This window comes from Patiria miniata, unplaced genomic scaffold (genome assembly GCF_015706575.1).
Source record: "Patiria miniata isolate m_02_andy unplaced genomic scaffold, ASM1570657v1 HiC_scaffold_26, whole genome shotgun sequence".
Classification (NCBI taxonomy): Eukaryota; Metazoa; Echinodermata; class Asteroidea; order Valvatida; family Asterinidae; genus Patiria; species Patiria miniata.
In genome coordinates this window covers 1,946,269-1,971,087 of record NW_024037065.1, presented here as the reverse complement: position 1 = coordinate 1,971,087, position 24,819 = coordinate 1,946,269, and the positions used below count along the sequence as shown (strand labels likewise).

The 24,819-nt window shown below is 36.5% G+C and overlaps 1 protein-coding gene across 1 annotated transcript; it reads left to right on the top strand.

Moving 5' to 3' along the window:
• The first annotated feature begins 6,977 nt into the window (after positions 1–6,977).
• Positions 6,978–9,569, top strand: LOC119733721. The gene is made up of 2 exons (XM_038207104.1): positions 6,978–8,897; positions 9,372–9,569. Exons 1-2 carry the CDS (start codon positions 6,978–6,980, stop codon positions 9,567–9,569), a joined length of 2,118 nt encoding a protein of 705 aa, XP_038063032.1.
• The last annotated feature ends 15,250 nt before the right edge of the window (positions 9,570–24,819 follow it).

Sequence of the window (24,819 nt, the reverse complement as noted above, 5' to 3'; positions counted from 1 at the left end):
GTGGCCCCACAAAATTGTGTGTGAATAAATGGCGGCAATATCTGAAAAAAAAATGATTGGGTACATTGGTTGCTGTCTGTAAAAAAATTGAACTGAGTTGATAGAAAACTTTAAAGGCTATGACAAAATGTGTAAGGTCTCCTACAAGGTTCACATATTTTGATGTGAAATATGTTTGTGTGTTATACAGTTATGTGCTGTACCTCTCGATACTAATAAATTACCCAGTCCAAGGAAATGGTGCACAAATTGTATATAAAGATTCAGGAACAGGTGTGTTATAAATATAACGTCATAGTAGGCCAAAAGGTATAGATATCATTATAGGCAAGGAGGGATTGAAGGATGTTTTTTTTTTTGGATTTTTTGTGATTATGATAGAGCTGATATTTTTCAAACATTTGACATTTATAGTCTTGTGAGAGCATTGTTTTGTCATTTTGTAATATACTTCTTGTAACAGAGAATGATTTAGGATTCCATTTTTGCGCAAATGTCATTCACACTCAGGCCTGTAACAAATGTAATAGTAACACTTTTTGCAAAGTCATTATTGCTAGGAATGTTCGATTTCCTTCTTTTTTTCTGATATAGTGTAACCGTATGAGATTTGGACATATTGTGTTATACATTTGAGAAGATGACATAATTAGGAGGGTTTGTAATGATGAATGTTCATTACTGTGTCTTTCCAAAAGTACTTCATATTTTGTTTTAAACGGGTACTGTACCTATCTTTTTTTAGTATTTCTGTATTTAGAATGTTGTTAGTTCTTTTTTTAAATCATATGTAGCACGAAATGTTGAGTTTCCTAAAAATGTTCAGAACATCCTAGAAAAGAATGTAGGAATGAGAACAAAGCAATTTGCAGAAAATACGCGCATCATGACAATTGAGGGCGCTATTATCCATAGCCAGTGTGCACCACATGTGATATTGTGTGTTTTGGAGCATTTATGTACGCGCTACGTCTACGGTCTATCTCTATGATTTCATCGACTTGTGGCCCGGTTAGAAGCTTATCAACTACTACAAGTACTCAAAACAGCAAGGTAAAACATTTATGTATTTTCGAAAGACCATGTATGCCAAGATGTTTATAATTATGTGAAATAAAAGGAAACACTTGATCTTTTTAGAAAGGCAACAAAATTTACCTCAACTCAAGTTCAATTATTTTACCAAGGAGAAATATGGTTCAACTTACTCGGAGTCTTTTCATGCTTTTCCTACCTCCATGGAGTAATGTTATAAAACCAGGAAAGAATTCCATATCCAACCGCCACTTTTTTTCACCTTACAAGGCTTAATATGAATTGACAGCTACCGTAAAGTGTAAAACTGATGAAGAAGAACCGATTTAAGAGTGAGAAAATTTCACGTTTTTCTAGAGTACATTTTCTATCTCTGCCCATATATTTGTATGCAACTGCAAGGTCTAAGGTGGCGGTATATAGAATTCTTTCCTAAAACCAAAACAGGGTGCCATTCATATACAATTTCAGAAAAAGGCAATCCTTACTTTCAAAATTAAGAACCTATTCCTATAGACCCAACATTATATGGTATACACATCACCACAGCAGCTTACTAAACATGCTAAATGACACTCAAAAGTGACATTCTGATACTATGAGCCCTAGCCTAGGCTGTAGGCTGTATTCTTTAATCACTTTAAAAAGCAACACAATGAAAATAATGTCAAATGATGACAAATGTCCATTTGTCCATGTTCTACAGAGTCCTTTTTTTTTGGTTACACCCAGCCTCCATTTCAGCAAAAAAAATCTTCATATCTTTTCAGCGTAACTTATATACAAACAATGCTCATATTTCCCTATATTAGTTTATGAGTCTTCAAAAGCACAAAATGGCCAAAAAAGTCAAATTTGGCAGTGAAAATTGTGCTGCATTTACATGTACTTAGCAAACACTTAAAAATTCCAAGCAGTCCCATAGGGTTTGTGCAGAGTGTCTACCATTGTCCATGTATGGAACTCTTTCCGTTTTCAGTATTGCTTCGGTAATTGATCAGCTTTATCGGAATGATATATGACCAAAATATTGGACAGAGGATGTATTAATCCAACAGTCTTTTTGAATGCTGCACCCTGACCCCACTTTTGCAATTTAGTTCTAAACCTACTAACATCCAAAAACATTATCATTGTCTATTATTCAATGATGTACAGAAACAAATCTCAGCATTCATATCTGTTAAACAATTCAACAATGCCTGTCTTTTATGAAATCACTGTACTGCACTCTTTCTGCACAACAATCTAAACTCAAAACTCTTTTCTACCAATCAACATTTTTGAGTATAACATAAAAACTTTAGTACCTAATACTATACTCTACTTAATATAATTGTACACAATGGTAATCTTTAAATAAATCGTCCACCGAATTTTCTTTACTGGCTCTACAAATAAACAAAAAATCTTTTCAACAAAAGAATGTCAATTATGGTTGAGCAAATGATGGGCATTACATTGTACCTTTATTTCTAAATGCATAAAATTCTCTTTTCTTTTGACAGATCTACCGGAATGACAACTACCATATTCTACACTTTAGGTCACCTCGAACCAAGAAAAGGTTCTGATCAATGCATTGATGTGTTGATGAAAGACCTCAACGTGAAAACACTCTACACAAGTATTCCTGAGCACTTTCCCAGTTTAAAGAAAGGAATGTTTTTGCGTGCAAGCTACGCAAACATACTGACATCATCGACAGGACAGGAGGTTGTCCGACTCACCAACAGGTCCAAGGTACAGTCTAAAACTTCGGGGAAAAAAACCATATGGACATCACTTGATACCCTGTCACAAAGGCTACGAAACTAAACTGTTCTCTTTGTAAATACTTAAGACAAAAAAAACCCACTGCAGTCTTGTAGTCAAGTCCATCACAAGTCTAGCACAAGTCTTCCAGTCTTAAACCAAGTCAATAGCTATATTCAAATGAACTGTAACAAAAGCACTCCTTTGTCATTGTTCACTCTGTTGCTGACATGTCTGACTGGCTTTATGAAAGGACTTGTGACTGGACTTGTGAAAGGTATTGTGAAAGAACTTGTCATGGACTTGTGATGGACTTGACATGGATTTCAATACAACACTGTCTTGCTGTATGGATCTTTTTTCAAACCTAATGAATAAATACATGTCAAAATCACAAATATTATCTTATACAGTTTATACTTTAATTTAAATCTCTGTAAAGTTTTCTCTATATTTTACTAGTTCATTATTACTCGAACTACAAATTTCACTTCCACTTACACGTATATATATATACTTTTATCCACTTCAATCTTTCACCACAAAAAGAAGACCGTGGTGTACTTTATTAAATACACGTAATGCACATTTATGCAATATGCTCTTATGTATACAAAATGATGAACGTAAACAGGTATATTTTTTCCGTACAACTTACAGAAAAAAATCAAATTCAACATTATCCAAATATCACAAAACTGATTTTCCTCACATAAGTCTGATTTCGAAAAAACCTCACATTTCATATGTACATGTAATTACTACATTTCAAATATTCAATCATGAATAACAAATTTCTAAATTTAACTCAATACAGTGTTATTTATTATTTTGCATTGCTATTACAGATTCATCGCGGACAGCTCTTTGATACAGAGTGCCCAGCAATGCAATCGTTCTACAACCCAAAGAGTTTGTCTGTTGAACAAGCAGAACACCATGACTACTTCTCCAGATTCTCCATGATGGGAACGGTGAAAACTGTAAGAATACATACATGTAGTCACATTATTTAACAACAGTTAAGGACTGTTCATTGCCAAAAAATACAGTATACCTATTTCAGCAACCTAAATAGTATCTACATTTGAAACACACAGCTTTTGCATGTGTCATCTTCATCTAAAACCAGTTCAGTGGTAAAGACAAAGGAATGTCGGTCACTTCGGCACCTGGCCAACTCGGCACCTGCCAGCTCGGCACCTTGCCAACTCGGCATTCGGCACCTTGCTAACTCAACACCTAGTTGGCACCTAGCCAACTCAGCACCTGGCCAACTCGGCACCCAAATTTGGCCTCTCTCTCACAACTAGCTTCCAACACGGCACCTGACTAACTCGGCACCTGACCAACTTGGCACCTGTCTTCCCAAAAGCAAATGCTCTTTTGCCGTTATTCACAACCAATACCCCAATACAGACTTATTTATTTATTCATTTTTTTTTTTTGGGGGGGGGGAGGGAGGGGTGAACTGGTGGCACTGTGCAGCCATGCGCGGCACCATCGTGGCCTTGCACCGTGGCGATGGCCGGTGGGCTGTGTGGCCAGGCCAGCACTATCACAGGCAGTGCACTGTGGCGATGGCGATTTAAACAAAAGTTTGAAGGATTTAATTCCAGTAAGGAGCTATAAAAAAACAATGTTTATAGCTCCATGGTTCAAGCAACCCCATCTACATGATTTATATTGACCATTGTACATGTATTTTGATAACGTCAGGCCTGAAAGGGAAACAGTTCCAAACATGGGGAGATGCCCAGTTGGTCAGGTGCTGAGTCGGCTAAGTGCCGAGTTGGTTTTTGTACAGGTGTCAAGTTGGTGGGTCCCAAGTTGGCAAGGTGCCAAGTTGGCAGGTGCCGAATTGCCAAGGTGCCAAGTTGGCAGGTGCCGAGTTGGCAAGGTGCCGAAGTGACCGCATACCAGACAAAGAATGCATACAAAGTGCTTTGCATACAATATTCAATATTATACAATGGTGGTTGACATTATTTTGCATACAACTTTTGTTCTATAAAACTACTGAAAGATATAAGCTAATCTTTAGTAAAAAAAAAAAGAAGATTTTTCGGGGATATGATCACCCTGTATATAAACATCTACTCTTCTTCCATGCTAAATTACATTACATATGGCATTATGGACCTTTTACCTGAACAATCTCTACCAAGCTTACTTCAATTCAAAAACCCTTTTTTTAAAGAATGGAAGAATTCAGATTGTCATCACCACTAATCCTATAAACAATTTTCTTAATTATCCTAGCTGAATGGTAGAGCTCCCTTTTATCAGCAATAAATTTCATTGTGTAAAGTATTCAACAACAGTGTTAAAAAAAATTACAAATGTAGAATGTTACTTTCTCTTTTTTAAAAATTTACCAAGAAACAGCCATTCAGTTAACTGCAAAAATAAGTTCTCAAAACATTGAAAAAAAAAATTCAGCTGCGTGAATCACTGGTGAATGTTTATTTAGAAAATTATCTATGGTATGTGAGCCAAACAGAAGTTTGCTTATTCAAAGACTCCCAATAAGGTCCAAAAAATGCATGATTTTAAGCACTGTTTTTTAAAGAGGTACTTTCCTCATGCTTTTCTACAAATACTGATCAATCAATATTTGACTATTAACCCAAAAAAATCCATCAGTGCTTATTGGACATTTCAATAATTAATTTAACATCTTAACACAATATACTTCCCCTTTCTTTTACACATATGTTTCACAGTCATTGTAAAACAAGAAAACGTAACACAAAAAAAAATATGTTTTGTAACAATTAACAACGTAACTCTTAGCCCCATAAATGTGGCCTATTTACTGGACTGCCTCCGTAAACATAGGCCACACGTCCACATGTACAAAAATCGTGTCGACTTTGCCAAATTTTGATTTTCACATTTAGGCTTAGTTTGTAGGATGTTTTTGCTTTAGAAGCATACTCACCCACTTTATAGGCTAGTCAGAATGTGCTGCCTTTTTCAGATGTCTAATTTTTGTGAAATTTCATGTTGAAATTTTGATACGCAAACGTGTAAAAATGAATCTGGAAATTTCACGAAAAATATACATCTGAAAAAGGCAGCACTTTCTGATTAGCCTATAAAGTGGGTGAGTATGCTTCTAAAGCAAAAAAATCCTACAAACTAAGCCTAAATGTGAAAATCAAAATTTGGCAAAGTCGACACAATTTTTGTACATGTAGACGTGTGGCCTATGTTTACGGAGGCAGTCCAGTATATAGGCCACATTTATGGGGCTACGTAACTCTGAGCTACCAACCCTCGGGTCGTTCTTCAGTAAGTGTCTACTTTCGTGTCCCGATACTTTGACGCCGTATAGACGGAAAATTCGTTATTCTATGATGTGTTTTTTATTTAATTTATGTTAATTAACATATTTCATACAATAAATCATCATAAAAAGCTAGAAAATAAATTGTTCAATGTTATTTATTTTCTGATGTTCGATGTCGACCCCCGAAAAACCCATGTCCCGATCGCACTATGTAAACATTCTGATCGTTATATTTATTTGGTGGAGGGACTTTTCTTCAAGAAAATACTCTTATTACTTGTTTTTGTCATTGTTTTGTTTAGTAATAGTTAATTGTAAGGTAAGATTATACTTTACCCCAGCTGTATTTTCCTTATTATCACCCTCAATTGACATTTTACGAGAATTCATGATTTTAACGTGGAAAAATGTTAACAAATTTCTTGATAGGAAAAAAATTGATTTGTTTAGACGAGGTCCATAGGGTTTGTGCATAGGGTTAAAGTGGGGGTATTAAACTTAAGTTAAATCTTTCCAAATTTAATTTTAGTCTTAAGTTGGGTCAAATTAGCGGCCATTTTGATCTTTCGCCGCCACTTTGGTACATTTGCAATGCAACATTTTAAAGAAATGTCAAATTCAATTACTTCAAAGTCTATGCTTGTAAAGTATAATGTAAATTTATTTTGTTTTGTAAGTTTAATTTTAAGGTACTTGCTTGGATTTGGTCTGGTAATTAATTCATAAATATAACTGTATGTTGTTCATTGTTTATTTAATTCTAGCAATACGCAAGTTATTACAGTAAGTTTTCAATTTAATTTCTCATCACAGAATGGCTCTTACAGCAGCAGAACGCGCCAAACGATATCGTAATCGTCTGAAGAGTGACCCAATACAGAAATCCCGGTACATGGACAAAGAGCGGGTTCGCAAGAAAACTAACTATGTTCCTATGGCAGAGAGGAGTGAGCGACAACAGAGGATAACAAGAAGAAGTTGGCGAAGGAGTACAAAGAAATATCGTGATGCCAAGAAAGATGTCCATGACGTGCTTCCAGACAGTCCTCCATCAACACCAGAGGTCCCTAATGCTGCAAATCTGCCTCCACCAACTCCAAGACGACTAGTTGATCGGAGGACTGACAGAGGCCGTAAGAAGGTCAAGAGAGATCGAGCGAAAGCCTACAGACAAGTAGAAGCCTCAAAGAGAAAATTAAAGCAACAAGTAAGACTGGTTGCGAGGTGGAAGAAGAGGTACAGCAGGATAAAAGAACAGTTGCTTGAGATGGGAGATTCGCCACGCTCGAAAACAAGGAAGCTCCTAAGACATTGTGTAGTGGACAGAGATGTCACAAAAGAACTTGTCTTTCACCATGTTCTCCTTGATGAATTGCGTGAAAAGTATCGGCAGAACAACATGCTTCGAGATAAGCAGAAGATAAGACGAGTCGCCGCAAGCAACATAGTAAAGAAATACAGGATGGTCAAACGCTTGTCATCGACGCTTGGCGTTAATGCTCATCGCCTTATCCGGAAGGATATGGGCAAAAACCTGAACTATGCAAGGGTCCAGAGAAGCGACAGGGTGAACGACGAAACAAAGCAGTTGCTAAACGACTTCTTTGAACGCGATGACAACAGCCGACAGATGCCAGGCAAGAAAGACACAATCACGAGACACAAGGTAAAGAAGCAGAAACGGCTGTTAAATGACAGCCTGACAGTGCTTCATGCGAAGTTCTTGTATGAAAATTCAACAATGACAATGCATTACTCGTTCTGTAGGCTTAGGCCCTGGTGGGTAGTGAAACCAACGCTCAGCGACCTGGACTCTTGCATGTGTAAGAGATGCACCAACATGGACCTTATGAATCAGAAACTAGCTGCGGAACGAATTACAGCTACTGTTGAAGAATCAATGAAGTCGGCCGTTTGCGACACCCATAACAAAGCATGTATGTATGGAGAGTGTGAAGCATGCAAGGGGAAACGAGTAAATTTCCAGCTGCCTGCACATGACAAGCAAGTTAAATATCAGCAGTGGGTTACAAAGGAAAAGCTGTATGGTGATGGAAAGTCAACCAATGTTACTGTGAAAGAGACTTTCGAGATTAGTCTTTCCTCACTGTGCGAGAAATATGAAGCTGAGCTGAAGCCTCGCTTTACAACCCATCACTTCAACATTTTTCATCAGTATGCAGAGCTGCGAAAATTGAAGGCTAACCTGGATGGAAATTCTGTTGCAGTGCATATAGATTTCTCTGAAAATTATGGCTGCAAATACTCGGAGGAGATCCAAAGTGTCCACTTTGGTGGATCCCACCAACAGGCGTCATTGCACACTGGAGTTTATTATACTTACGATGGATGCCATGCATTTTGCACCATATCGGCTTGTACTAGACACGATCCCCCTGGGATTTGGGGACATCTTGTCCCAGTCTTGCGGGAAATAAAACAACGATACCCAGCCGTAACGACAGTGCACTTCATTTCGGACGGGCCCACAACACAGTATAGAAACAAAAAGAACTTCTGGCTGGGATCGACGATCCCAAAGACCATGGGGTTTGATAAAGTGACTTGGAACTTCATGGAAGCAGGACATGGGAAGGGGGCACCTGATGGTGTAGGGGGTGTTTTGAAGAGAACTGCGGACTCGCTTGTGTCACAAGGAAAAGACATCCCAACTGCACATGAACTGTACGAGTCCCTCAAGCCAGTGACAAATATAAATTTGATTCTGTTGGAAGAGGAAGAAATCAACAAGTTTGACGACAAACTACCAACAGACCTGATCAGCGTCAACGGAACTATGAAAGTACATCAGGTGAGCTTTTTTTATTATTAAATACATGTATTTACATTTTTTTGATAACATAAACGGCATGCGTGAAGTATCTGAACTGCAATAACTGAACTAAACCTCTCCATTTCTATTAAATGAACCCAGTTGATTTATTCTAAGAAAATAAAAGCGTTGTTGTTTGACAAGTTCATTTAAAACGATTTAGAATATGTTTTGAAACCAGGTTTTTATATAAAGAATTGTTTGCACATAAAATAATATCATATATAACAAGAAACTTTGGGTGATTTTCGAAACCTATTAGCACATCTTTACAACTAATTTCTGTTAATTTCAACACATACACTTTTCAAGCGTTTTCCAAAAGGCGTAAACTGAAGCACAATCCCAAAATTTATGGTTAATAGTTTCTTCGCAATGACCAAGATGGCACTTTTCATCATTAATAATATTAACATTATTTGGATTATTTCATTTTGTGTGTATGATCCAAAGGTCCTGTTCACCGATGATCCTGAGGTAGTTGACCATCGAGAGCTTAGTTGCTTTTGCAATGGCATGCCCTGCTTCAAAACAACACAGGCGAGGTTAAGACGAACGGAGGAACGGACAACCAAGAAAAGGACCACCGAGGAAAGGACAACCGAGGAAAGGGCAACGGAGCAAAGGACAACCAAGGAGAGGACAACCTAGCAAAGGACAACCGAGCAAAGGGCAACCGAGGAAAGGACAACTGAGCGAAGGGCAACTGAGGAAAGGACAACTGAGCAAATGACAACCGAGCACAGGACAACCGAGCAAAGGACAGTAAGACCACAAAACAGAGTCATAAAGCCTGTGACATTCGCGAATGCCAAGATTGGTGAATTCTGCAATGTAGTATATGAGGGCGAACCGTATCCGGGCCTAATTTGTGATATAGATCAAGACTCAATAGAAGTGAGTTCCATGGCAAGAGTGGGGAAAAATAGATTTTTTTGGCCACTGAGGGAAGACAAGATATGGTATGAATATGACGATATCGTTACTTGGATACCGCCACCTGAGAAGGTGACTAACAGGCATCACCAGGTTGCTGTAGATTACTGGAAAGAAATTATTGTAAACCTTAATGTTGAATGATTGAAATAAAACAAATATACAGTCGAATACTGATAAGAAGAGGTCCTTGGGACTTTACAAATACCTTGTTATACTATACCTTGTATTAACAGTATTGAAACAAAGAAAAATAAAAACTTGGGACCTAATCTTTACCTTTTTAAAAGCGGGATGTTGTAGTAACACTAACAGTGCTCTTCTTATCAGTGTTCGACTGTATGCATTGTAGAAATGTAGCTTCTTGAAACATACATCCATGCGGGTTTTTTTTTTAAACAAGATGCAGTGCAATTCCTCTGAAAAACAAAATGTGTGTGGCCTACTGGAAGCATGTCTTCTTAGGCCATTTAAGAAAAAATGTTTTCTTGCCATTATATCCAATACATGTAAATGTAGAAACAAATGAATCAAATTAAATATGAATTGTGTTTAATTTAAAAACAAAGTGTGCACAAATTTAGCTTCTTGAAACACACATCCATGTGGGTTTTATTTTTAGAAACAAGATGCAGTGCAATTCCTCTGAAAAACAAAATGTGTGTGGCCTATTGGGAGACACATAAATGTCTTCTTGAGCCATTTAAAAAAAAATGTTGTTGCCATTATATCCAATACATGTAAATGTAGAAACAAATGACTCAAATATGAATGGTGCGAAATTTGCTAAAAACAGAAAAACGAGGCTGAAAACAAAAATGTGTGCAAACACATGTATGTGACTACCATCCTGATATTTCCAGTGATTTGTTTCATGAAAATGTATTCCTTACTTTATTTCCGGTAACATTAAGAAATACATGTATTACATTTTACACCAATACAAGAATTGGTTTTCCACCTGTATGAAAGATTTATACATGTATACGGTTCAAACTAGAGCATTACCAGATATAATGGTCTCTTAGAACTAAGGTCTGGCTCGCATTATTAAACGGGCGAGTCCCAAAACATGCCTTAAATGCGAGCCAGACCTCACCTAGAGACCATTTTTTAAAGTAATGGTCTAGTTCTCACACTTAATATAATGCAGAAATGTGCTGCTGATTGTAATAGAGTTGAATTGTTTTGAAAATTGTTGTGTTGAAAACTGTTGAAAATTGTTGCATTGGATACCGTTGAAAAGTGTTGCATTGAATCAACACAATGACTGAATACTGTTAGAAATTCAAATTGTTGCATTGAATACTGTTGAAAAATGTTGCATTGAAAACTTTTACTAACCGTAGCTTTAGCATTGAAACATACAAAATCTGTGCATTCTAGAAGGTCGAATGGCATATTATAAGTTGTGGAAATATATAAACTTGTTTTGACAATTTAATATTGAGTATTACATCTTGTTCTCAACCATAACAAACTGTTGGAGCCTGATGACAGTTGAAGTCATCTCCGTCACATTACACTCCTGAACTTGATCATCTCCGTCACGGATAGTCATATCCGTCACATGACTATTGTATGTCCATAAAGTGTGAAATAATACAGGAGTGAATAAAATTATCAGTTGTAATTGATAAATGAACAGTGTGCATCTGCTAATTCATCTGAAGTTTATGTTGTTTAGGAGGAATTTGGTGAAAAATAATGTCACAGTCCCCATTTTTGCTGAAAATCACCACTTTTTGAGGCAGTAAACTGTTATGAGGGTTTAAAATCGGTACTTTATACTGAAACAATAAAATATTTGGATTTATTTGAGGACGATACTCTACAGTTTTAAAGATTGCGCAAAACATGATTTTACCATGCCAGAGATGTTAATCTATATGAAAAAATATTCTAAGCTGCACAAATTAAGTTTTTAAAATCGGTTTTCCAGAAACGTGAAAGTAGACACTTACTGAAGAATGACCCCCTCATGGATTTTGTGGATGACTTCCCTAGAACTGGTTCATCTCTCAACTCCCAATACATGTACGTGTACATCTAAATATCTTGCAGATTGTCTGCCAACTATTAAACGCAAAGGTTTTATAGAAGTTGAGAGATAGATCAGTTCTGGGACAATTGTCCAGAAAATCAAAAAGGATGAGTGCAGCTCTGGTAGTTCATCTCGGCATGCTTCACATGGATACCTTATATTTGTGTACAATTATTGCTCTTTCTCTGCAGGTTTTTCCATTGAAAGAAACAGACCGATCCAAACGACGCATTATAGAACTTCAAGATACGAGAGATTCCAAGAGGCGCGTTTCCGTAAACCTATGGAAAGATGCAGCTTCTCTGGACATGCCAGCCCAAGACACTGTTGTCAAAGTCACATACATCTACTCGAAGCCATTTAACAACAGCCCCAACTACAATAGCACTCAATATTCAGAATTTCAGGTACAAAAACATGTTTTTAATGTCCATAGTTACCATATTACAAAAATGTACACAACCAAACAAAACACATACTGTTGCAGCTCAAAGTCAAAATACAAAGACTTTTCCATGCTCACAATATTTTGCCTATTTAAAAGAACTAATCACCACAAAAATCTAAGGAACCATAACCACCATTTCCCCACTCCTTGTATTCATAAAAGCGTACCAACAGTAATCTAAAATAAACATAATTGTTATTTACTACCACACTTTTTATATAGGTCTTGACTGCTGAACAGTCACTATCACCCATAGAGGCATTTTCAGAGAAAACAAGGTACATGTAACTTGCTTTATTATTGTTCACACAACCCCATAAATATACTTCCACCAAAATATGTGTTGCCAATTGCTTTTATGTAAACATGAAATCAAGTTCTTGGGCGGGTTTTAGTTATTTTTTTAGATCACAGACATAACATGAAAAAAATCTCACTCCAACCACACAAACACTTTGTTTTACTGCTTTATTTTCTTACAATTAATTGCACATCTTTCATTCACATGCCATATTTCACAGTGACTTGCTTGAGCTAGTGGTTGCCAATGATGAGCACGAGTACAAAGCCCCAAAAGACCTGCTCCTGAGAGCTTTGGATTCAGACTTGGATGAATTGCAAGCAGCACTCCCTCTGACAGTGACTGTATTGTGCAAACAACCTGACAGAGACATCACAGAAATTAACCCAACGTAAGTTATGCTTACATTTACAATTATAGTATAATCTCTGACAACTGGTATTACCCATGCTATTCTAATGAAAATATTTGTCATTTGTGTATAACCTGCATATGCAATAGTCTTACATGTCTGAATGCACTGCATGACATACACATACCAGAATCTGTATCCCTGTGGAGACATCACTTTGTTCTCGTGAACAAATTGGGATACATGTCAAAAGCAGTTTTCAAAATTCTCTCATTTGAACCTCAAATGATTTCCTGGGTTCAAAGTTGGACCGAATGTCCCTGACATAAAACACTTTGAGACGGATAACTGTGCCCTGACACTTTCTATTTTTTGAGTAACATCCAAATATCTATTTTGTGAAACCTTACGAAGACCTTCAGAACCTTTTGTTCCCTTTTCCCACACGTCACTACAGGGTAGCAAATTCAAGAGCACACATAACCAAGTATAAGACTGTATAATAAGACTGAACATATTTTTATTTTTTTTAATGTTTCACTATTTTTAACCATTTACAGATGTCCTGATCCAGCAACTCCACCCAACACAGGTCATGAAGCAACAGAAGAGTCTTAAAGGTCCTCAGTTTGCTAAAAGTACCCTTTCAAAAGTGTTTATAACCTTTTTAAGCCTGTATTCTGTTTTTAAATAAAGTTTTCCATTCTACAGATCTTTGGACCAAAAAAAAGGGCCATTCAAAAGTTTCACAGTTTGCTCTTTGGCTTTTGTTTTATATATTTAACTATAATCACAACCATAATTCCAAATTTAATCATGTAGCTTGATCTTAAATTACTATTATCTTCAAAAATTGCTTTACAAATATCAGTTTTTCCAAGTTCCTATTTTTAAATATGTTACCGTTTAGCTGTTATTTACTCTAAGTAATTTACTATAACAAAATTTTACAAGATACAATCACATAACCTATTATCACAAACACAAATTTCACCAAAACCATTTCTGTTCATCCTGTCAGTTGAAAGACACCCCTCCACCCCCCCCCCCCGCAACAACAAAAACCCACTAATCAACACAATAGAAAATTGTAAGTAATCCGTGTTACTCAACCAAAATACTCCATCTACAAGTGAACCAAAAACTCCAAATTTAATTGATCATCCTGACACAATCTTTACAAATTAGCTCCAAACATTAATGTTTACCTTTTCTTCACTTTCTAATCAGATTTCAACTGTTTTGTCAGTATTTACAGTAAACCCACATTATACTATTTAACTCCACATTACTTTACAACATAAACAGTACGTCAATCTTTAATCATTAACACATTCCCCCCCAAATCATTTCTTTTTATTATTGAAAGCCATCGGATCAGGATTGCACCCTCCCATGAAAAAAAAAACTACTCAGTCAACACAGTATAAGACAATATTACAATTAATCACTTTAACTCATCCCAAATAACCTAATTTTAGTAGTAACACCAAAACTCCAAATGTAATTAATCATGTAACAAATCTTAACATTTTTCCGTTATCTCCAGATATATGTCTACCTCTTTTAATTATACTTCTTGTTTTAACATAGTTTGAACTGTTTTGCCATATTCACTTTATTGTAAATGCCATCATTTACACTTTAACCCTAAAGGGGCCGGGTTATTTTGACCATCTCTCAGCCGGGGGGGGGGGGGGGCGGATTCCGCCCCCCCTAAGATCTCGGCCATCGAGCGACGAAAAATTTTGAAACTCAGCACATGCATAGAGCAACTCTTCCTAAACATGCCCAAGAAATTTCATGACTATAGGTCAAAGGGTTTTGGAGTTATGGCTAATTAATTATTCATATGTATGAATGGCAATTCTGCTCGGTGTACACGACATATATGCGAAAATTCAGTTTTTACGGCGCGTAGCGCCGGAAAATTTTTCGCTACAGGCTAACCCGTGGTCCGATTTTTATGTTTTTGGTATCAAAAGATGCGCAAAGCTCGAGGCTAAAAAGTCATAACAGCTCGGGTCGCGAAAAAAAATTTTTTTAGAAGCTATCGCAGAAAATGTTGAGGGGGGGGGGCGGATTCCGCCCCCCCGGCCCTTTTAGGGTTAAACTATAATCTCAGCAAAAATTCCCCAAAATGATTTATATTCATCATGCTGTAATTTCAAATGCCTTTTATTTTTTGTTATATTATATCCTGTAATTGTCAATAAAAACTTCCTTTTTGACAAAAACAAAAATTGCATGCTGTTTGCCGTCTCTTTTTATTCCAAATTCCATGCACTTTACACCAGAATTTCATTCTCACCTTCATGGCACGTCGATTTAAAAAAAGACTATTGCCACAAAACTTTCCATAGATCAACCCCCATACTTTTGCGTACATATATAATTATCATCTTATATACAATTATCATGACCAGCACATGAGTTCATGTATGGTGCAACATCTTTCATGGCCACCCATGAACTCTACATCACTGAAAATATGAGCATTTGTTCGTACACCACATTAATAGACGAAAATAGGATAAGTTGAACACTATGCCAATTAAACTTTGGAATACTGCTTTAAGATACATGCTTTACTTTTATGAACTTTTCCAGACAATTGTACAAAAATGTGAGAAATTCTAAATTTGAAAGTATTTTGAACTGACTGGACATATACACACAAACACATGAACTCATTAAATGATCATAATTATGCGGAAAAGCCCCGTGTTCTGTTGCAAACAGACATAGATCTCTAGTTGGCTTTTCCGCATTGTTGCGGAAAAGCCTTTCTTTTTGTTCTGATTTTTGGCTTTTTCGCAATTTTGCGAAAAAGGCATTCTTTTTGTCTTGATTTTTTTTTTTTTCTTCCTCTTCCTCTTCTTCTTCTTCTCCAAAAAGCCCATTCAATTTGTACACGTTTTTTCTCTACACGACTTTAGTGCTTTTGCAACTTCGGATTTTCATCAAACTTATACCAATGAAGGACCCTTATGCAAGGATGATCCTAGAACAATGACGTCATGATGACGTCATCGACTAATTTATTGTATATTTTTGAATATTTAATTTTTCCCATAGACTTTGTACACAGATTTTTTTTTTAAAATGTCGATATACGAAGGGCATTTTCGACTCTTTGCGAGTAAATCATTTGCACCATTCTTTGTCCAAGCAAAGACCCTAATTCAAACAACATTGTGTAATGATGACGTCATGATGACGTCATCCTGTGTTTATTTATAGGCAATTAAATTATGACACTTTTTAATATTTAAAAATGCATAAGAAATCAACCTTACGCGTCCGCAGGATTCTGATGCCGGCAAGTGGTAGAATAGGTTGAGTTCTTTATTTCATTCAGTGTGCGTGAAATCACGTGACCCTTGCTTCCGGTCGAAAAAGGCCAAAATCGGAAGTGGCTTATTATTTAAAAGTGGTAATAGATATGAATTTGCTTTTAACGGTGTTAGTCTCTTGGCTGATAGTATTCTTCAAATCATCTACCGATGACGTCATGCAATCTTCGAGCGCCCTCTAGCGACGGGTTGAATATTTTCAAAAATGTATTTTGAATAGATGTCTGTGGCGAATTTTGTCGGAATCGCCTAAATATTGGTGTATATGATGACCTTGACCCACTTTAGACGTGTGCGAAGTTTTAGGCGTATGACGTCATCAGACCGGAAGTTCCGTTGAAAAGACCTTTCCTTTTTCAAAAATTGCTAACAAATCAATCCATACAGATATAATATTGATTTGCCCATTAAATGATAGCTTAAACATTTGCCTCAACAGTGCCAAGTTCCGAGCTTGTGAAATTGTTCACACAGTTGACGCGGCGTCGGCAAATTATACCCTTGCGCAAGTTGCTGCAGAGAGAGTCTCATCCACATGTAAAGCAAGCATATACCGCAAGTGTGTGCGTGTATACATTGACCAGATTCGGCATCGCATGCTTCCCATACACCACACACGCACGTGGTCGTGAGGGCGCGGACCAAGCGCCACATTGTCAACTCATGAATATTAATGTCCCTTGTTGAACAACTCTAGCCCCTACAGCAAAGGTGTGTCCTGAAGATTGACGTCATGGCGAGGTCATCAAGTGATTTACTATGGATTTATGAATAATTACTTTTTTCCCATAGACTTTGTACGCAGCTTTCTCCACAAGTCTTTTCTTATACAACACTGATTACTGAGTGGTTCTGAACTTCGGACGAAAATTACTTTGAGAAGGAAAGAGAAATCGTATTTTTACGCTTTGTCATTTGATTAAAAACATTCCCAAGAGTCAGAATATCAAGTAATATTTTATAAAAATGTTTCAGTTTAAAGGCAAATCACGTATTTAAAGGTGCAGTTTTTCTGCAGTGGGATTTTTAGCCCATTGACTTTGTACACGTTTTCAAACCACCATTTTGGTAACTTGGCAATCTTCAATCGTCATCAAAGTTAAAGCCAAGGAAGACCTTCCTACAAAAATAATGCCAAGAGTATGACGTCATGAAATCACGTATTTAAAGTTGCAGTTTTTCTGCAGTGGGATTTTATGCCCATTGACTGTGTACACGTTTAACTTCGTACAATTTTTGATGATGATTTCTATTTTTAAAATTTAGGTAGGTAAGGTATACTATATTTCCTACGCCTAATAAAACCACCTACAGCGAAAAAGCCATTTGCTCCGTACATAAGACGGACAAAACTCTAGTTTTCTTTCTTCTTCTTCTTCTTCTTCTTCTTCTTCTTCTTCTTGGCTTTTCCGCATTGTTGCGGAAAAGTCTTTCTTTTTGTTCTGATTTTTTTTTTCTTCTTCTTCTTCTTCTTCTTCTTCTTCTTCTTCTTCTTCTTCTTCTTCTTCTTCCTCTTCTTCTTTTTTTCCCAAAACCCCATAGACTTTGTACACGTTTATTCTACACGCCACTTTTGGCATTAATCTTTGTCATACATCATTCAAAGTTAGCATAAGCATAGCCCCTATAGCAAAGATGTGTCCCGAAGATTGACGCCATGGTGACGTCATCGACTAATTTATTATAGATTTTTGAATATTTAATTTTTCCCATAGACTTTGTACACAGAAATTAAAAAAATAATTGTCGATTTTCAAAGGGCATTTTTGACTCTTTGCCAGTAATTCATTTACACCAATCTTTGTCCAAGCAAAGACCCTAATTCAAACAACATTGTGGAATGATGACGTCATGATGACGTCATCCTGTGTTTATTTATAGGCAATTAAATTGTGACTCTCTTAATATTTACAAATGCATAAGAAATCAACCGTACGCGTCCGCAGCATTCTGTTGCCGGCAAGTGGTAGAGCAGGTTAAGGTCTTTGTTTCATTCAGTGTGCGTGAAATCACGTGACCCTTGCTTCCGGTCGAAAAAGGCCCAAACCGGAAGTGGCTTATTATTTGAAAGTGGTAATAGATATGAACTTGCTTTTAACAGTGTTAGTCTCTTGGCCGATAGAATTCTTCAAATCATTTACCAATGACGTCATGCAATCTTCGAGCGCCCTCTAGCGACAGGTTGAAAATTAGCCAAAATGTATTTTGAATAGATGTCTGTGGCGAAGTTTGTCAGAATCGCCTAAATATTAGTGTATATAATGACCTTGACCCACTTAAGACGTGTGCGAAGTTTAAGGCAAATGACGTCATCAGACCGGAAGTTATAATTAAAAGACCCTTTTTCATTTGAAAATTCCTGAAAAATCAACCATGGCAGTTTTTATATTTGTTTTTACTTTAATTGTCGATTGAAGGGTAGGTCTAAAACATTTCAAAGTTTCGAGGCGATAAGCGAACTCGAACATACCCTGCGCACGCTTAAAACTTCACGTTGACAATACCTCAAATACCCTTCAAAACATGCACAGGACAGGACGTCCACAATGTACATGTACATGTACATGCACGTACGTTGTACATAGGCACATACATCGTATGTCAGTCAGCCTGCAGCGCACGTGTTGCTTAGGTCAAATCCTGTCCACAGTGACCGTTTTAGCCGATTTTCGGCTAACTTTGACAGATTTTATGTTCATGCATGCGCATAGACAGGGACGTATTATAGCACTCTTGGCATTAATCTTTGTCAGACATCATTGAAAGTTGGCATAAGCATAGTCCCTATAGCCAAGATGTGTCCCGAAGAGTGACGTCATGATGACGTCATCAAGTGATTTATTATGGATTTATGAATAATTAATTTTTCTCATAGACTTTGTACCCAGCTTTCTCCACAAGTCTTTCCTTATACAACACTGATATATCTTAATGAGTAGTTCTGAACTTCGGCTGAGAATTACTATGAGAAGGAAAAAGAAATCGTATTTTTTTACGCTTGTCATTTGATTGAAAATATTCCCAAGAGTTAGAATAGCAAGTAATATTTTATAAGAATGTTTCAGTTTAAAGGCAAATCACGTATTTAAAGGTGCAGTTTTTCTGCTGTTGGATTTTTAACCCATTGACTTTTATTTGTACACGTTTTCAAGCCACCATTTTTATAACTTGGCGATCTGGAATCGTCATCAAAGTTACAGCCAAGGAAGACCCTCATACAAAAATTATGCCAAGACTATGACATCATGATGACGTCATCATCAAATGATTTATTATGGATTCATGAATAATTAATTTTTCTCATAGACTTTGTACACAGCTTTCTCCACAAGTCCTTTCCTATACAACACTGATATATCTTACTGAGTAGTTCTGGACTTCAGCTGAGAATTACTATGAGAAGGAAAAAGAAATCGTATTTTTTTTACGCCTGTCATTTAATTGAAAATATTCCCAAGAGTCAGAATATCAAGTAATATTTGATAAAAATGTTTCAGTTTAAAGGCAAATCACGTATTTAAAGGTGCAGTTTTTCTGCTGTTGGATTTTTAACCCATTGACTTTTATTTGTACACGTTTTCAAGCCACCATTTTTATAACTTGGCGATCTGGAATCGTCATCAAAGTTACAGCCAAGGAAGACCCTCATAAAAAAATTCTGCCTAGACTATGACGTCACGATGACGTCATTACCTAATTTTTTATTGATTTTTGAAAATTTACGTACATATTGTGAAGTCTTATATCTACAGAAATGTAAGTCCGATTGGGTTGAAACCTGGTATGTGGCTATACCAGGATGTGTTATAGATTAAAAATGAGGTGACGTCATGATGACGTCATCCTGAGATTTTATATGAATATTTATTTGTTTGGACCTTTTAGCCATATCTCCCGAACGCAACATGCAAAATGCAAAATTCTTTTGACAGATTTTATGTTCATGAATATTCAGGGCATATTATTGATTAAAAATAATCATAATGCGGAAAAGCCCTATGTTCTGTTGCAAACAGACATAGACCTCTAGTTCTTCTTCCTCTTCTTCTTTTTTCCCCAAAACCCCATAGACTTTGTACACGTTTATTCTACACGCCACTTTTGCCCTTAAACTTTGTTGCATATCGTTCAAAGTTTGCATAGACATAGTCCATACAGCATAGATGTGTGCGGACGAGCGACGTCATGATGACGTCATCATGGGTCACGTGACGTCATCATGCATGTGCATATTACAAAGTCCTATATCTACAGAACTGTCAGTCCGATTGGGTTAAAACTCGGTATGTAGGTAGACCGGGATGTGTTATAGACGAAAATTGAGGTGACGTCATCATGACGTCATCGTGTGATTTTATATCGATTTCTGAAGTTTTGGACCTTTAAGCCATATCTCACTAACGCAATATAATAAATTCAAAATTCTTTTTGTATTAGGTTCGCTGGGCAATAGATATATGCACAAAATTTGGACGTCAGCAAAAGTGCGATTTTTTGAAACACATATAAGGGAATGTCCGATCGTCTTGAAACTTGGTGGGTGGGAAGATAATAACACTAGTACACAAAATCTTGAATGACGTCCCGATGACGTCATCGGTCGATTTTTAAAGATTTTTTTTTAATATTCGTCATTGTTAACTTGTATATTTTAAGCCCCTATATCTCATGAACAGTACGTCAGATTGGGTTGAAACTTGGTATGGGGGTAGGCCGGGATGTGTTACAAATAAATATTGAGGTGACGTCATCATGACGTCATCGTGTGATTTTATATAGATTTTTGAAGTTTGGGACCTTTAAGCCATATATCACGAACCCAATATGCTAAATTTAAAATTCTTTTTGTATTAGGTTCGTTAGGCAATAGGTATATGTACAAAATTTTGAAAAATGTGTGACGTCATGATGACGTCATCAAACTTGCGCTTTTTTGAAACACATAAGATAATGTCCGATCGTCATGATACTTGGTGGGTGGGTAGATAATAACACTAGTACATAACATCTTAAATGACGTCACGATGACGTCATCAGTAGATTTTTTTACGATTTTTTTTTCAATATTGCCAATTTTATTCTTCTTACAAAGTTTAACACTTTTAATAATCCGATTGTTTTCAAACTTGGTACAGACTAAAACCACAATAAAATAATGAGCACTGCCAAGTATTGTTACAATGACGTCATCATTAGACATGTGACGTCATCGTTTGTATATTTTAAGCCCCTATATGTCATCAACAGTAATTTAGATTGAGTTGAAACTTGGTATGGGGGCAGGCCGGGATGTGTTACAAATAAATAATGAGCTGACGTCATCATGACGTCATCTTGTGATTATATATATATATTAGATATGACTTTTGCCGTATCTCACAAACGCAATATGCCAAAATCAAATTTCCTTTTGAATGAGGTATGTTAGACAAAACGTAAATGTACACAGTTTTGCACAAAAAAATAAAAACATCACCTCAATTAAAAAAAAATGCGGAAAAGCCCTATGTTCTGTTGCAAACGGACATAGACCTCTAGTTGGCTTTTTCGCAATTTTGCGAAAAAGCCTTTGTTTTTGTTCCGGTTTTTTTTTCTTTCTTTCTTCTTAGCTGTTCCCAATTTCAATTGGGAACAGCTCTTGTTTTCGTTAAAGTTTTTTTTTTCCTTTTTAGCTGTTCCCAATTTCAATTGGGAACAGCTATTGTTTTCGTTAAAGTTTTTTTTTTCCTTTTTAGCTGTTCCCAATTTCAATTGGGAACAGCTCTTGTTTTCGTTAAAGTTTTTTTTTTTCCTTTTTTTTTTTTTTCCGCTTTTCCCATAGGTTTTGTACACGTTTTTATTCTACAAGCCACTTTGGCAATTATTTTAAATCTGATCAACTTTAAACTCAGCATAGTTATTAAGCATCATCTGAAGATGTACGCCGAAACTTTTCGTCATGCTGACGTCATCACGTGATTTATTATAGAATTTTGAATATTTAATTTTTCCCATAGACTTTGTACACAATGTGTTTTTTTTTAAATGTCGCTTTTCAGAGGGCATTTTCGACTCTGCGCCAGTAATTCATTTACACCACTCTTTGTCCAAGCAAAGACCCTGATTCAAACAACTTTGTGTAATGATGACGTCATGATGACGTCATCCGGTGTTTATTTATAGGCAATTGAATATTGACACTTTTAATATTTAAAAATGCATAAGAAATGAACCGTACGCGTCCGAAGCATTCTGTTGCCGGCAAATGGTGGAGTAGGTTGAGATCTTTATTTCATTCAGTGTGCGTACAATCACGTGACCCTTGCTTCCGGTCGAAAAAGGCCCAAACCGGAAGTGGCTTACTATTTGAAAGTGGTAATAGATATGAACTTGCTTTTAACGGTGTTAGTCTCTTGGCTGACAGTATTCTTTAAATCATCTACCGATGACGTCATGGAATCTTCGAGCGCCCTCTAGCGACAGGTTGAAAATTATCAAAAATGTATTTTGAATAGATGTCTGTGGCGAAGTTTGTCGGAATCGCCTAAATATTGGTGTATATGATGACCCTGACCCACTTTAAGACGTGTGCGAAGTTTTAGGTGTATGACGTCATCGGACCGGAAGTTCTACTGAAAAGAGTCTTTTTCCTTTGCAAATTCCTGAAAAATCAACCATGGCAGTTTTTATATTAGTTTTTACTTTAATTGTCGATTTAAGGGTAGGTCTAAAACATTTCAAAGCTTCTAGGCAATAAGCAAACTCGGGACATGGCCTGCGCACGCTTAAATCTTAGGTTGACAATACCTCTGCTTTAAAACATGCACAGGACGTCCACAATGTACATGTACATGTACATGTTTCCTCTACTGCGTGCACTGATGACTTTGCGTGCGCCCCGTACGCGTTGGCACTGTGCAAGTGATCTACTGCCCTCTACTGTTGACAATTTTTTGTTGTGTACGGCCCATAATGGTGATCTACTGCCCTCTATATAGTGCCCAACAGTATAACTAATACAATGTAGAGACGCTACCGCTGTCATTGATTACTGCTCTCTACCATATGTATTACAATTTACAGCAATCTTTCTTTTAAATTGAAGAACTACACGCAAAGGCAGATAGACTAGGAACTCCCTCCACTGTGTTATCGTGTATTTGCAAATGTTATCACAGGTGTTTAAACAAAGGTTCCTTTTGTTCCCCCACACTTATTCTTATTTTGCTGAAGATCGCGAAGATTAAGTGACTGTAACATAATGAATAAATGATACTTATTTATCTGATTGTTCACAGCTGTATCTCAAAACAAAATTATCCACGTGTACAGAGACTGTGATTCCAGTTGAAGTATTGGGATTTATTTTTCATAGTAGAGTCCAGAAATACAATCAATAGTCGGGTTTTGCTAAATAAATGATAAATGACTAAGTTATGAGATAAGCCATAGAAATTGTAGTTACACAATTAGAAAAGCATCTTTAAATCAGCATATTTGTCATGGAAATTACAATCATTTTTATTACAGATAGAAACAAGCCCAGACATACATGTAGTTTCAACTTTGAGATACTCATATGCATGTACAATGTATTTGTGTAGGGTGCATGCATTGTGCTGCAGTAAATCTGAAGTCCTGACGTTTCAATTCATGCATATGTGAAAGTTGCATATTACATGTACATAATTAATTGGTAGAGACTACAACAGAAAATTGTACTTGATATGTTTTTGTGTTATTTAAAAACAAATCTTTGTGAAAAATAAAAATGAACATTCAAGTCAATGTTTTCTCTTTAACAAAGTAATTATTTTGTACTGCCTACCATTTTTGTAAGTCACTGTGTATCATGCATAAAGTGAAAAGCTGAGTTTTCAATTCAATTGTAGAAATAAATCTACAAACTATTTACATGACTTCACATTGTAATTTCATTTTCTGCAATGCCAAGACAGAAGGTTGACTTCACCAGTGTTTATAATAATGGTTTATGGCTAAGCATCAACACAAATTAAAATGAGTATATGTCATTCTAATTTGAATAAAATAACCTCCAAATACTGTATGCTTGATTCTCTTCCAAATATTGTCGGGAAAGAAAACATTGCTTGTTTGACACTCAAACTGACACATTTCTGCTTACTAATGCAGGGCTATGCAGGCTGGCAAGTGCAATCTGTGATCTTGTACAACCAAAATTTGGCTTTTGAATAAGCATAACAGGTGTCTGTCAAAAATGGCCATCTCTGTTGGAGAACTGCATCTGCGTATTCTATGCACCCAAGCATGCTTTGCGCATTGTAGAAAATGTTTCAAACACAGCACGCCCACTTGTTGCTCAAAATGTGTGCAAAATACAACATAACCCATGGTCATGACGGAAAAATGCCGATACATGTGGCTGGTCTGTAGGAAATGATGTCATTTGAGACAGAGTTATAAGATAGATCCTGGTCAAATCTTTGAAGTATAACTTGGAATC

Coding starts and splice junctions, on each gene's coding strand:
- LOC119733721 (XM_038207104.1), top strand. CDS start 6,978: ATGGACAAAGAGCGGGTTCGCAAGAAAACTAACTATGTTCCTATGGCA. Junction 8,898..9,371: donor GAACTATGAAAGTACATCAG/GTGAGCTTTTTT, acceptor TATGATCCAAAG/GTCCTGTTCACCGATGATCC.